Below are 12372 nucleotides of genomic sequence, written 5' to 3'. Positions count from 1 at the left end.
TTTCATTTGTGAAAGTCTTATGGTGATATGAACCAGTTAGACTTCACTGGAAAGAGAGATGTATTTTAATGATGGACAATTCGCATGCATTGGGTGGGCTTGCAGTAATATTTGGATTTTAGTGGTTAAAAGTGCCTCAACATCTACATAAAAAATAAATTAAAATTTGCGTTTAATTTGAGCACTCTCAGATAAATTGATGGAAAAATGAGAGAGGGTAACCAAAGGGGTTAGTGTCAGTGCATGGCTGCTACGTGAGGTAGTATTAACCCTGGTTTGCTTAATGCAGATGGAAAAGATAAATAACACTGTAATTCAGTGTACAAATGTAAAGTATGCAGGTGCTGCAGGCACCATTGATGGGCATATCTTGAAGACTTACCGTTTTTGAAAAGGCTCACTGAGACTGCTAAAGCAGGGAATTATAGCTGGAGCAGATTGGGGCAGGAACAGCTAAGGAAAGGACAAGGTGATGAAGGAAAAAGAGGAGAATAAGCAAAGCTGGCAAACCTGGAGTAGTTAGGAGCAGAGATAACTGAGTAGCTCAGTCCAGATCTTCATCTCGGTATTCAAGTTATTGTGTAGCTACCATTGCCCTTGTAGAGACTGCAAGATGTAGGAGCTTTTTAATTGTTGTTTTTCACTGATCCGGTCACTCGTGTGTTGTAGCTCTCAAAGGCTCGAGTTAGGTTTGTGTTGTGTAAGTGCATGGAGAAAAAAAAAGGACTTGTGCTCTATTTCAGCACTGGGCTTAGCCCCACTAACCTTTTACTGCATGTCAGTTGATCAATTAGAGCTGTCCATGCGTGTGAGCTTCGCCTGAAGCAAATTCAAAGTAATTTGAGTCATCTTAGTTTTCAATGCAGCAGGGCAAAACAACTTAAATTATCCTGCCTTTGCCATGGGCTAAGAGCACGCACACCGACAGCTATGATGGATCAGAAGTAAAATATTGGTGTCGCTAAGCCTTGAAAATTTTAGCACTTAACTCAATTGGAGTATAGTTAAAGCAGCACGCTGCGGGGAATCTGTACGCATTTATATTGGCATGGAACTGTTTGTGCTGCCACAGCTACTTCTGTAGGTAGGGATATAAATACTTCAGTGTAAAGCGTCTTTGTTCGGGTTATAGCTGGATTCAAATTCTTATCAATAGAGCTTATTGGTTTAAAAAATTAAAAGTGTAACCTACTGAACTTTCTAGTATAGCTCATGTCTCAGGTATCTTTGTTATGTTAAAATAGTCTGAAATGAGATTTTTGAGGAGCTGTGACATTTTGTCTTCTAGCATTTCAATTATGACCTGCCAGACTTAATTACCTTAGAATTGTTATCCTACGTGATTTTTAAAGTGGAAGTTGGAAAGTATGCTCTCTAATGGAAAGCACGTTTGTTATTCTACCAGTTGTTCATGGTGAAGACAGATACGCAAGACTCTTGTCAAAGTTTTAAGTGTGAGGGAAGGATTATACTTTGAAGCAAAAATGCAGCTTAATTTGCCTGTAACTCTACATGCGTTTTTTGTGGGAAGACAAGACTTAGGTGCCTGTTTCCCAGCTTGGCTCTTCCAGGAAAGGCATAATAGAAATATTTTCAGAAGCGTATACCACAGAAATCTCCCAACTCTGTCAGGGGAAAAAACCCCAAATACTAGCCTGTCTTCCATTAAAACTTTCCTTATCCTTTCTATATAATAAGGACTCCAGTTTCTCCTCCACCCCCTTTGCCTCTCCAAAACGCACATCGAAAGAGTGAGATCAGATACTAACCTTTCTCGTTCTCCCCATTTTATAAATGACAAGTGATGAAGAGAGTGCTCATTTTTCCAAGCTCACAGAATAAATAACAGCAGAATTAGAATGGCATGTTTGCCATTATCAGTGGGTTATGCAGCATCTGTACGGATCAGCTCATCAGGCTGAGTTACTTTTGCGGTCCCCCCATAAGGCGATGGAGCATCTGAAGAGGATGCAGGCCTGCGGAAGAGGTATTGAATTGTAAAATCTCTCACCGTTTCTGACTTGCAGTAGAGATGACATATCCATGTGAGAGACTCGCACTGTTTGGTAGGGCCTGTTTGTTCTTCACCATGATCTAACAGCCAGAGGTTGTTTCCTTTTTGTCTTTGGAGATTCTGGAATGACGTGGGGCTTTTCTCCAGATATGTATTGGGCAAGACTCATCTTTTTTAATACTTAGGTTTTCATGCTCTGTTTCACTGTATTGATGTATTTTTAAAATGCATTAAAAAAAGCAACTTTCCAGCCATCCTAGAGGTTTAAGCCTTTGCTTTAGTTTGCTTTAGTTCTGAGTAATGTTATGTTATTCTGATTTTACACAGTACATCACATCAAATTTGAAGTGTTCTCTTAAGATGGATGTTGTAACTAAGTAAGTTTAATGTTCCTTAACAGCATTTAGAGCATTTTGGCACAAAAATTTTGTGTAAGTAGCATTAATACAATGGTAGAGTTAATCATCTGATTGTTCATATTCTATAAAAATGGCATAAGTTAGGAAATAGAATGAATATTTGAGTACAAAGTGTCCAAAGAGCATCTTTCTGATCCATGATTAAGGGATTAAATATTGAAAGAATACTTTCCAAGAGCATGGTATACCTCTGTCTGGGCGCTTTATATACATATATATATACTGCTACTACTGTAATGATTTTTTCCTATGTACTTTCACACTTTTTTTGTGTGTGTATTGGCTGAGAGATACCAATTCTTCAATGGAATATCCTTTCTAGAAGATTTCACAGTTAAATTTTCACAGCTAAGACATAGGCCACTGTATCTGGCTAGCTTTTTGACAACATTGTTATTGCCCTGACAAGTAAATCTCATACTGTAAACATTGTTTGAAGAAGCTTCTAACTGCGTTATAAATAAACAATAAGCTAAAGTAGAGGTTTCTACTGGCACATACTGTATTCTCCCACAAGAGAATGAAGCAGGGCAAAGGGAATACAGAAAGTGTTTATATTTAAGTCACATTCAGATATTAAATTTAGAATATTTTGGTACTGAAACAAATGCATGAGAACTATGGGGAAATCAGAGGTAAAACTGATCAGAGCAAAAACAGATTCCCCCTCCCCCCCCCCAGTTACCTTAAAATTCTGTGTTTCTAACATTGCTGTTTGTTCACTTAAGTTGTTTTAGTAAGAAAAAAGATTTAGGCTTCACATACATTGGAAGAGATGATATTTTGTCCAAGTAAAAAGTAGACTGTGGTATATACATGTATGAAATATATAGTCTGAACATAAACTGAACGTGACCATAAAAATAATTTAAAACCAGATGTAGATTAAAGTAATGTTCAGAATCTGATAGGGCAAGGCAGTAGTGAAAGCATACTGGTGTTTAAATAGACACCTTACAAATAGATTAAATCAAATGAATAAATAGACAGAATCAGATGTTTCACTATAAAATTAGGAGTGCGACTGTGAATCTATATTTGTGAATTTTATCTCTTAGCTAGTTTTGTAATTTGCTCAAAGAATTTACCAAATCAGATGGTAGTTGTTCAATTCATTATACTCTTATTAACTACATTATTGGAAATGAGCATGGTTAAAAAAAACTTGCCAGGAGCAGAGATTGTGCATTACAAGATTATTTCAAGAAGCATTTCTTTATTTATTTTCCTAGTTTGTACACTCAAACCATTACATTAAATTTAAAAAATCTTTTAATTTTTAATTTGCTTTGGGTTATTAGATATTAAACTACCTTGAAAAAACAGTAAAATGTCTGATTCTAATTGAATTTGCAGAAATTTGTTTAGCAGTCTATACTGATGAAAACTTAACTGTATATACATAGTAACTTTAGGCCTTGGCTTCCTGTGTGATTTTCTATGTGCTAACATCTTTTTAATACCTACCCATCTTTAAAATAAGGAACATTCAGAATTGCGTGGTTGTTGCCTTGTGGATATTTTATGCAGCAAAACACTTGGAATAACAAACTGTTAATAGACCAAATTATTTGTATACAGCGGGATCATGCACTTCCGAGTGATTTCCCTTATTAAGCCTAGATGTCTGGTTCAGTGTTGCCTCAAAAGCCCTGATCAGGACCAGAGTCCTGCTGAATACAGGTGCACTGAATAATGCTTTTATTTTTGACCAAGATAATGCTATAAAAAACCAGTGAATAATGCAGTGGAAGAAAAGAGGGAGGATGAATGAATACAATAACGAAATCCCGTAGTTAGGCCTTCTACTTTCCTACTTGTTTCTATAGTTTTGAATCATTTATGGAATTTGTTTGCGGGCGGGTTTAGTATTATTAACTGTTCTGTTACATTGCTATAGCAAATACATAGATACCATTTTCTTGATGTGTGTATGTTTGCTTTCAGTATCAGCCATAATATTCCCCTTACAGAGACATGACATTTTGGGGGATATCTAATTTCTGAGATACTTATGGAAATGTACATAAAATTGTGATACAAAACCAAACAAAGACTTTTTTTTGCACTGCTCATCTCTTTCTCTCTTTTGTTCACTGCCACCTCCATCCCTAGTATCCACTTACTCCCAAATTACCTTTGCAATGAAAACACACTGAAGAAATTTCAGCTTCAAAATCCTTTACAAGAAAATAACACTTGGGGTGGGGAAAATAGAAGTGCAGGGTGTTAGAATTTAAAAAGCTTTATACTAGCAACTAGCATTTTTAATACAATGCTGCAAATTCTCAACCTGCATAAGCTATAATTTGCTTTATCCCCAAGGTAGCAAGGAAATTCTTATGTACAGCACATTTCTCTAGTTCAATAGTAGGCTTTCCTTTTTGGGTAAGTGTAATTTTTTTCTGCGTAGAATTATGTCCTGATAAAGATTTATTGAAGTGTGGAACACATATCATTAGCGTGTATGTGTTACTTGAGATTTGAAGCTGCCTTTTGTATTTTTTCATCTCCAAAAAGTTGATTTAAAGGTCAGTGTGGCTAACTACTCTACCTAGTAGGTTTTTGCGCTGCTGTTTTGCAATTTTGAACAAGAGCTGTGCAGTGTGATGCTTTTTGTATACTTTTCCAGGCAATGTTAGGTATCAGAAATACCTATTGTCTATTACAAGACTGTTTTAGCAAAGAAATGGACTTGCATTGTTATGATTTCTTTAGCTTCACTGTTCCTCTGCTGTGTTTCTGTAACTGGTGATTTCTCAAGAATCTGCAAATCAAAAGACAGCCATTTTTCTCTAGTCAAGTAAATGCTGCCTTTGCTAGGAAAATTCCTGTTGCCTGGGAGCTTTTAGATGACCAAAAACATTGTGCAGAAGAGCAAATATAATTACTTTTCTTGGACAACATGTTGACCTAAACTTAACAATAATTAACTGAAGGCTGCACATGAGAAGCTACTTCCTTCTGCTGCTTAATCAGAAATCTTGCTGATTCGCAAAACCTTTCATTTTACCCATTGCTTTACTGAATTCCTCTTGTTTCTCTGTGCATTCCCATTTGGATCCCACGTTGTGCCTCGGACTTGTTCCGTGTTGTTTTTCCAGCAGCACAATGCAGACACACTGTGGAATGGAAATCAAAGCGAGAGCTGCTTTTGCTTTGTTCAAAGGCATGTGTCTGCAAGCCTGGGCTGGGTTTCCCCTCCCGCTTGAATCTGGTGGGATGGTGAGACATGTAAACAGCAGGCATTCTCCTCATCGGTGCACGGACCAGGGTTTTGGTTGAAGGCAGTAATTCATGGTTTTGTTGCCTTTCACTGAAGGCCTTAAAGCTTGAGCAGATGTGGAAGATTCTTCCACTTTCATAGATGATAAAAAAGTTTGGTGCACTGTGCTGTGCTGGAGTAGGTGAGGAGGAAAACCTGGGTCCTTTACTGTTAGTCATCTGACTGTTAGATAATCTGTTCTTCTTTGAGAGGTCAGGACTGTTTTATCTGATTAGATATACACTTAAAGATAGAAAAATTCTTCCAGAACACTGGATGTTATCTATTGGAAAGGTTAGAAAATCAAACCTATTGTTTATTTTAAAAATTGGATGCCTCCCAACTCCCTTCCCTATCTTTCTTCCTCCTCCCCGACACCTTGCTGTCATTACAGTACTGGCTCTGTTTAATTTTTCATAGCCCATATATAACACCACCACTTAGGACAGGAATGGGAAACTACTGCATTATATCCTCTGCTTTAAGGCAGTTTAGTCAGGTAAAATATGAGAAAGCAGCAGCTTTCTTAGTAGCTAAAGGTGTTTGTAATTTGATGTTCACAGTGCTGTTAAAGAATGATTGCTAGAAAGAGTTTATATGCAAGTTTCCATATGATTTAAAGCCTTGTGCTGCATGAAGAAAGGTAGGGGAGAGGGTAGGATCTGGCAGTGAAGTTTTTTCCATGCTCCCTCCCTATTATGGACCAAAATCACTCTTCCTAAGGAGCTGCTGACCTGGGAAAGTATCAGCAGACTTCCCAAGTGAGCATTTATTTTGTTTCTCATTTCCCTTCTTTCCGCCTACGGACTCTGCTGCAATGAGAACATAAGGACCGAATAATTTAGGCCTGATGTGTGATACCACACAATAAAACAGTTTAGCACAGTACAGTTTTTGCATAAACTAATTTAGGCATAGTGTTTAGGGTACATAAAACATACAAAAAGTCTGGGCTGAGAGGTAAGAACGATTGGAAAACACCAAAATCACAGCACAACTTTCTTAATCTCTATGTATTTTTCCACTCTGTCCCATGGAGCATCTACATTCTCGGAGTTGTAAATGGTATGGTACAAGGCATTTCTGTTTCTGCTCAGAGGGCTTTTTTCCTTTGCCGTGTCCATTTTTATGAATTTGATTTCAGATGAGGTATCATAGAATCATAGAATTTCTCAAGTTGGAAGGGACCCATAAGGGTCATAGAGTCCAATTCCCTGCTCCTTGCAGGACTACCTAAAACTAAATCATATGATTAAGAGCCTCATCCAGACGCTCCTCAAACTCTGGTGGTGCCGTGACCGCTTCCCTGGGGAGCCTGTTCCAGTGACCAACCACCCACTCAGTGAAGAACCTTTTCCTAATGTCCAGTCTGAACTTCCCTTGATGCAGCTTTATACCATTTGCACGTTATCTTCTAGAGCAACTGAATGCTTTGGCACCATTTGGTGCCAAATTCGGCCCTGATTAGTTCAATTTAAAATACTGGTTTTGCACCATCGTAGTGAAGGGTATTGTAGCAGTAGGAGGTGATTAAATGCCAGAAAAGAGCATAGTTAAATTATGTAAGTTATTTTTCAGTTACTTCAAAATGGACCTTTATTTTTTCCTGCAAATAATTTGTTTAAACATGGATAGCCTCTATTAAAGCTGTAGTGATACTTCTTGACACTGCAGATGTGGGAATGTGATATGTGCATAGATACACATAAAATGTTGTGGTCAAAGTTTAGTTTTGTTTACAGAGGGTTTTTAACAAGTACAGGATGCAAATTTGAAAAGATTTGCTGAGACTACATTCTGAGTATTTCTTTTCTTAATTCATGTAACCACTTCCAGTATTCAGTTATCTGGATATCATTCATTATCTGAGTATCTGAGACTCATTAGGTCCAGACTGCAGAAGGCGTGTTAGTTATGCATGCTCCACCTGTTTAGTTGATTTAAAAATAAAAAGTATCTACCCCATGATACAGGTTACAAACCTTTAACAATACAATTAACATTCCTGTCCAACACAGAAGACGTTCTGCAGCTTGGTTAATACATTATCCAGGCTGACTGATTGATGAAGTTAATTTAGAAACTTTAGACTTTAATAAGTGATTTTCTAGCATATGCTCTTTGTAAGATACTGCCACGAATAGAATAGAAGGGAATCCCTATAAAGAGGAGCTGAAATAAAGTGCAGGAATAACATGCTGTAAGTCACCAGCAAAGGCAAAATAGACTTTTGAGAACTGTGGTGAGCAAAAAGGAGAATGGGAAGCTGTGATGTTTTCTCTTTGATGTGGAATATCTATCTGCAGGTTTTCTGATGAGACGCAAGCTAGCCAGGTAGAGTGGTAAGGCAATGTCATGCTCCTCTGAGCCCTGTTTAAGCATCACAGGCATGTGGCAGAACTGGAGCCTTGATTTTTCATCCTACTCTCTGAACTAGTGGACAGAACTTCTAATATTATGTGATACATTGTATACTAAATTGTGCCAAAAACATAAAGAATGTTTATTGAAGATAATGGCATGTGACCCCTGAGCTGCAGGCTCAGCAGCAATTTCATTTATTTAACTGCATTACATTGTCAGTTTGATGTCAGGCTGTAAATCTTCACGGTTGTCTTGTGTATTAATACAAACAAATGGATATACATCAAATTTGTCTATAATCAAGTGTAAAGAACAATTTTGTATTTTCTTCTATTAGTAATGAAAACTATGAGAAGGTATATGTAATAAAACCCTCAAAGCAATAGATATTTTCTGCACAATGCACATGGTTAACATGCACTACTAAGGGCAACTATCTCTATATAATGCAGTTTTCTTAAATCCTGCAGTGCACTGGTGAGATGTCTGTCCGTAGGGGCAGTGCCTTCCCTTGCGCAAATCAGTGTTGCAGTGATTAAGGATATTATAGTGAGGGCCACGGTTTTAAATACTTCACCTCGTGACAGCATTGATCCTATTCTTGCTTTCTGGAAAGCTTTTCTAACTCTGGTAACTTGAGTTTTGCAAAACTGTAGCCATTCCAAATTTATTCAGGTTTATTTGTTTAGATTATGCATTCTTTTGCTTCCTATCCAAAACTCCTTTTACAAGGTAACTAAGTGCTCTTACTCAGAGGTGAGGACAGGCAGGCAGTAAATAAAATTTACGCAATTTACAAAATATTTTGGAATAACGGACACTGTGGAAGCACCAGAGTGAAATGTTACTAAATGTGTATTTTTTGAACTTTAGGCTGGGCGATGCAGGTTGCTGCCTTTGTTTTCATTCAGAGAAAGTGGGAAGATGACAAGAGTCACTTTGAAAAAATGCTGGATTATTTCTGTGACATTCGTGAACCACTACAACTCCTCATCTTTCCGGAAGGAACTGATCTCACAGGTAGGTTGCATTTGTCATCTTCTCGTGGAATGTTCAACGTGGAAATTCTTTGTTGTTCATGGAAATAGTTAAAAAAAGTTCAAGGCAGGAGCAAGACTGGGTTCTCATGGACAGTAGAAATTATAGTTAATGCTCATATGTGCTCATTCATTTGAGAGGCACAAACGTAGTTCCACTGAGAGGCTTCGCCAGTCTTCCTGAAATAACTGTTACATTTCAAAGCATCTGATGATTGAAATGGCTTTATATTGGTCAGTACTGTATGTACATTGCATTAGCAAAAGTAGTTTTCAAGACCTGGAATAAAATCACTTGCATGTTCCCATTTCCCGTATTACTGGGGCAAACAGTGCAAAATCGTTTCAGACCTATGGAAGAGTGACTGAAGAGGAGAACTAATGATTCTATTGGATTTCTTGCCAGTGTTGAAGACAACTCAATTGCCAATAGAAGAAAACATTGTATGAATGTTCTGTGGTGGCTCATGCCTGCAGCATGATTTGATAAGCATCATCTTTAAATAGAAAATCAATTACAATTAAACTTCTACCTTTTAGCTTATTTAAAAGATTTTTACTATACTTTCCATTGCAGATATTCTCAAATCATATTTTATTGCAATGCCAGCTCAGTAAGTACTAGACACAGTATAAAAATAACTAATATACTGCTATTTTTTGTTCTGTATTCCCGATATCCTTAAAAATGGATATGTATAGTATGCAGATGCTATCACACCACAGGGAATTGTCATCACTTGATCAGCCTTCCTAAAAGAGATAAATTCATTGTACATTCTTGGACTGCTTCACGTGATATTTCCTGTTGAATTAGTTATTTTGTATCTAAAACTAGGAAGAAGGATGTCTCACTTTAATTTTTTTTTCTTTGAATTCATGAACAATTCTCGCCTCCTAGCTCTGAATTATGAGATGAAATCTTAATATTCATAGTCAGGAGACTCCTCCCTGGGTAGCTCACACTCTCTTTCTGAACAGGTGTTTCCATCTCAAGATGACTGAAAGAATTGGATTGTTTGTAATTTATTCCATAAATTATGTATACCTTCTAATCCCTCCCAATATTCCTCAGAGACAACAGATTTTAAAGAACTGAGGAAGTTTCGTACTGCAGTTTTAAAAAAGAAGAATTACTGAGGACTGAGACAGCCGTGGTGTGTTAACACTTGTGCCGCGGAGTCCCAAAGGCAGCGGTGGTGATGCTCCCACCTGAATGTGGAGTTGCTTAAGGAAACACAGGGTTTTCTCTCTGCTGTTGTACCTCATATAAATGGCTTAGACTAAATTTAAGTATATGCTGTTGATATCATCCACTGAGAAATTCATGCAGACAAGATTCTTCACTTAATATTAAAAAATTCTCTAATTGTATTTCTGAACACAGATTTTTGACAGATTTTTTTTTTTAAGGTATTTCTGTTGTTCTGGTTTTCCTTCTTCATACATGTGTAACACTTACTCTTTAACTTTGCAGTGTCAAATGGATATCTGCACTAACTGTGCTGTTCTTCTGAAGTCGGTTTAAGCCACCGCAGACGGGTGGTGACCGTTTCCCCCTGGTCCGTTGAGCAGCCCAGGGAGGAAGCAGCGCGGTGGGAAGGACAGAGTGATGGGCAGGGAAGACGACAGGGCACTGCTTCCTTGGGCAGCCGTGGTGGCTTCTGACATGTTAAACTGTCCGTCGTTTACCACTCTAACTTGTCATCAGTAATGAATGCCACCTTGAATATTATATTTGTGCATAGTAAAATGTATAGAGACAGGCAAAACCCTGGGGCTTTTACTGTGAAAGTAAATAGCTTTCCCTATCTAATTGTCTTCCCAGGAAACATTAGCTCATATATTTTAAAATATTATAGGAGACAGGGCAAAATCCCTTGACAAGCTAATCCTGACCAAGCAATAAGTGTATGCCATATGAGAATGATAGAACATAATAATGTATCTTGTGTAACATTTTGAAAAAACGATTTTCAGAAAACTGTTATATTATTAACATATTAGGACCTATTGCAACCTCATGTTCCATCTTTTAGAATAAGAAATAAACTGCAGTTTTGTTCTGAATGGTCACGCAATATCCTATGGAACATTTTGCAAAAATAGAGGCAGTGGCACTTGTTTTCTGACCAAATTCCAAAACTGCTAATTACTTCTGAAAACAAAATTCTTCTGGTGCTTAAAATGAAAAATAACATTCTACATGCACTTCACTGAAAAGCAGAATTGCTGTGCATTTCTGTGCGACTATCATTTTTTTTATCCTCTCAGTGGCTGCATAACAATGATAGATTTACTCCTCTTTATAAGAAATTGTGTAATGTTTTCAAGTATTTGAGAATGAAAGATTTAAAGGAAATGTAAAGTATGACTGTATTTATACATGGGCCACTGCCTGACTTCAAGTTGGTGAAGTACTTTGCAGTGGAAGATGCTACGTAAATAAATTTTAGAAATAGTAATGTCATGAACCCTGAACGATGTATTTGCAGACTGGATGTATAGGGTCTGAGGTAATAATTATATACTTATTTCTGATAGGTTGGTCATCTTTTCACTCTGGAGTACTTCAAGGTTAAAGCTAAGTGCATCAAAGGTATTTTATTGTAATTGCTTAAAAAGAAGCCCTCAGCAGATAACCATATAGCCAGACTTTCTGAAGCCCTGAAGAAAACAAAGCAACCATAAGTCTAGTGCTTCTGGAAAGCTGGAATACAACCCACCATTTTGCTTGTTCTTTTGTTTTTCTTGGTGTTCCTTACAAGACTCTTTGTAGTAATTCTTCAGAAAGCAATAACAAAAAAAAAAAATTGCTGTATTGCTCTGTGCATGTTAAAGTCTCATTTCCTATGGATTTGTGTCTGCATCGCTACACGTGGTCTCTTCTTCACTCCAACTTCTCCTTTTTCGTTGTGTTTCCTTCCATGTGACATTTCCTCCACAAATCTCTTGCTGCTGTCTCAGCAAGAGGCATCGTGTGCTGTGGCTCAGCCTCACCAATACTTGTGTTGACTGACGGACCGCTGCATGCTGTGCTGAAAGCCCTGACGGGCTAAATACCCGTGGAGCCTGCCCTGGCTGCTCCCGTTATTAAGATCTCTACTCTCGGAGGCTCCCTTTTACTCAGCCACTGGTTTTTCTGGAACTGCTGTGAGGCTTAATTATCTTTGAATCTCTTGTCTCTGTCAAACTTTGTTTGCAGGTGGCAATAGCTTCAAAAGTTAAGGGGACAGTGTGATTGCACAGACCTTTCTTCCTTGAGGAACAGCT

At 37.6% G+C, this 12372-nt stretch overlaps 1 protein-coding gene across 6 annotated transcripts in view; it reads left to right on the top strand.

The window, feature by feature from the left end:
• The window catches only part of LCLAT1 (lysocardiolipin acyltransferase 1), a 121191-nt gene that overhangs the window by 50634 nt on the left and 58185 nt on the right, over positions 1–12372 (top strand). For all 6 annotated transcript variants that reach the window (XM_075147284.1, XM_075147281.1, XM_075147283.1 and 3 more), the window contains one exon: positions 8936–9082. In XM_075147284.1, the coding sequence (XP_075003385.1) occupies positions 8936–9082 (147 nt within the window). The remainder of the gene's footprint in view (positions 1–8935; positions 9083–12372) is intronic.

The sequence above is a fragment of the Calonectris borealis genome, chromosome 3 (assembly GCF_964195595.1).
Source record: "Calonectris borealis chromosome 3, bCalBor7.hap1.2, whole genome shotgun sequence".
In the NCBI taxonomy this organism is placed as follows: Eukaryota; Metazoa; Chordata; class Aves; order Procellariiformes; family Procellariidae; genus Calonectris; species Calonectris borealis.
This window is presented reverse-complemented; position numbering and strand designations above follow the sequence as displayed.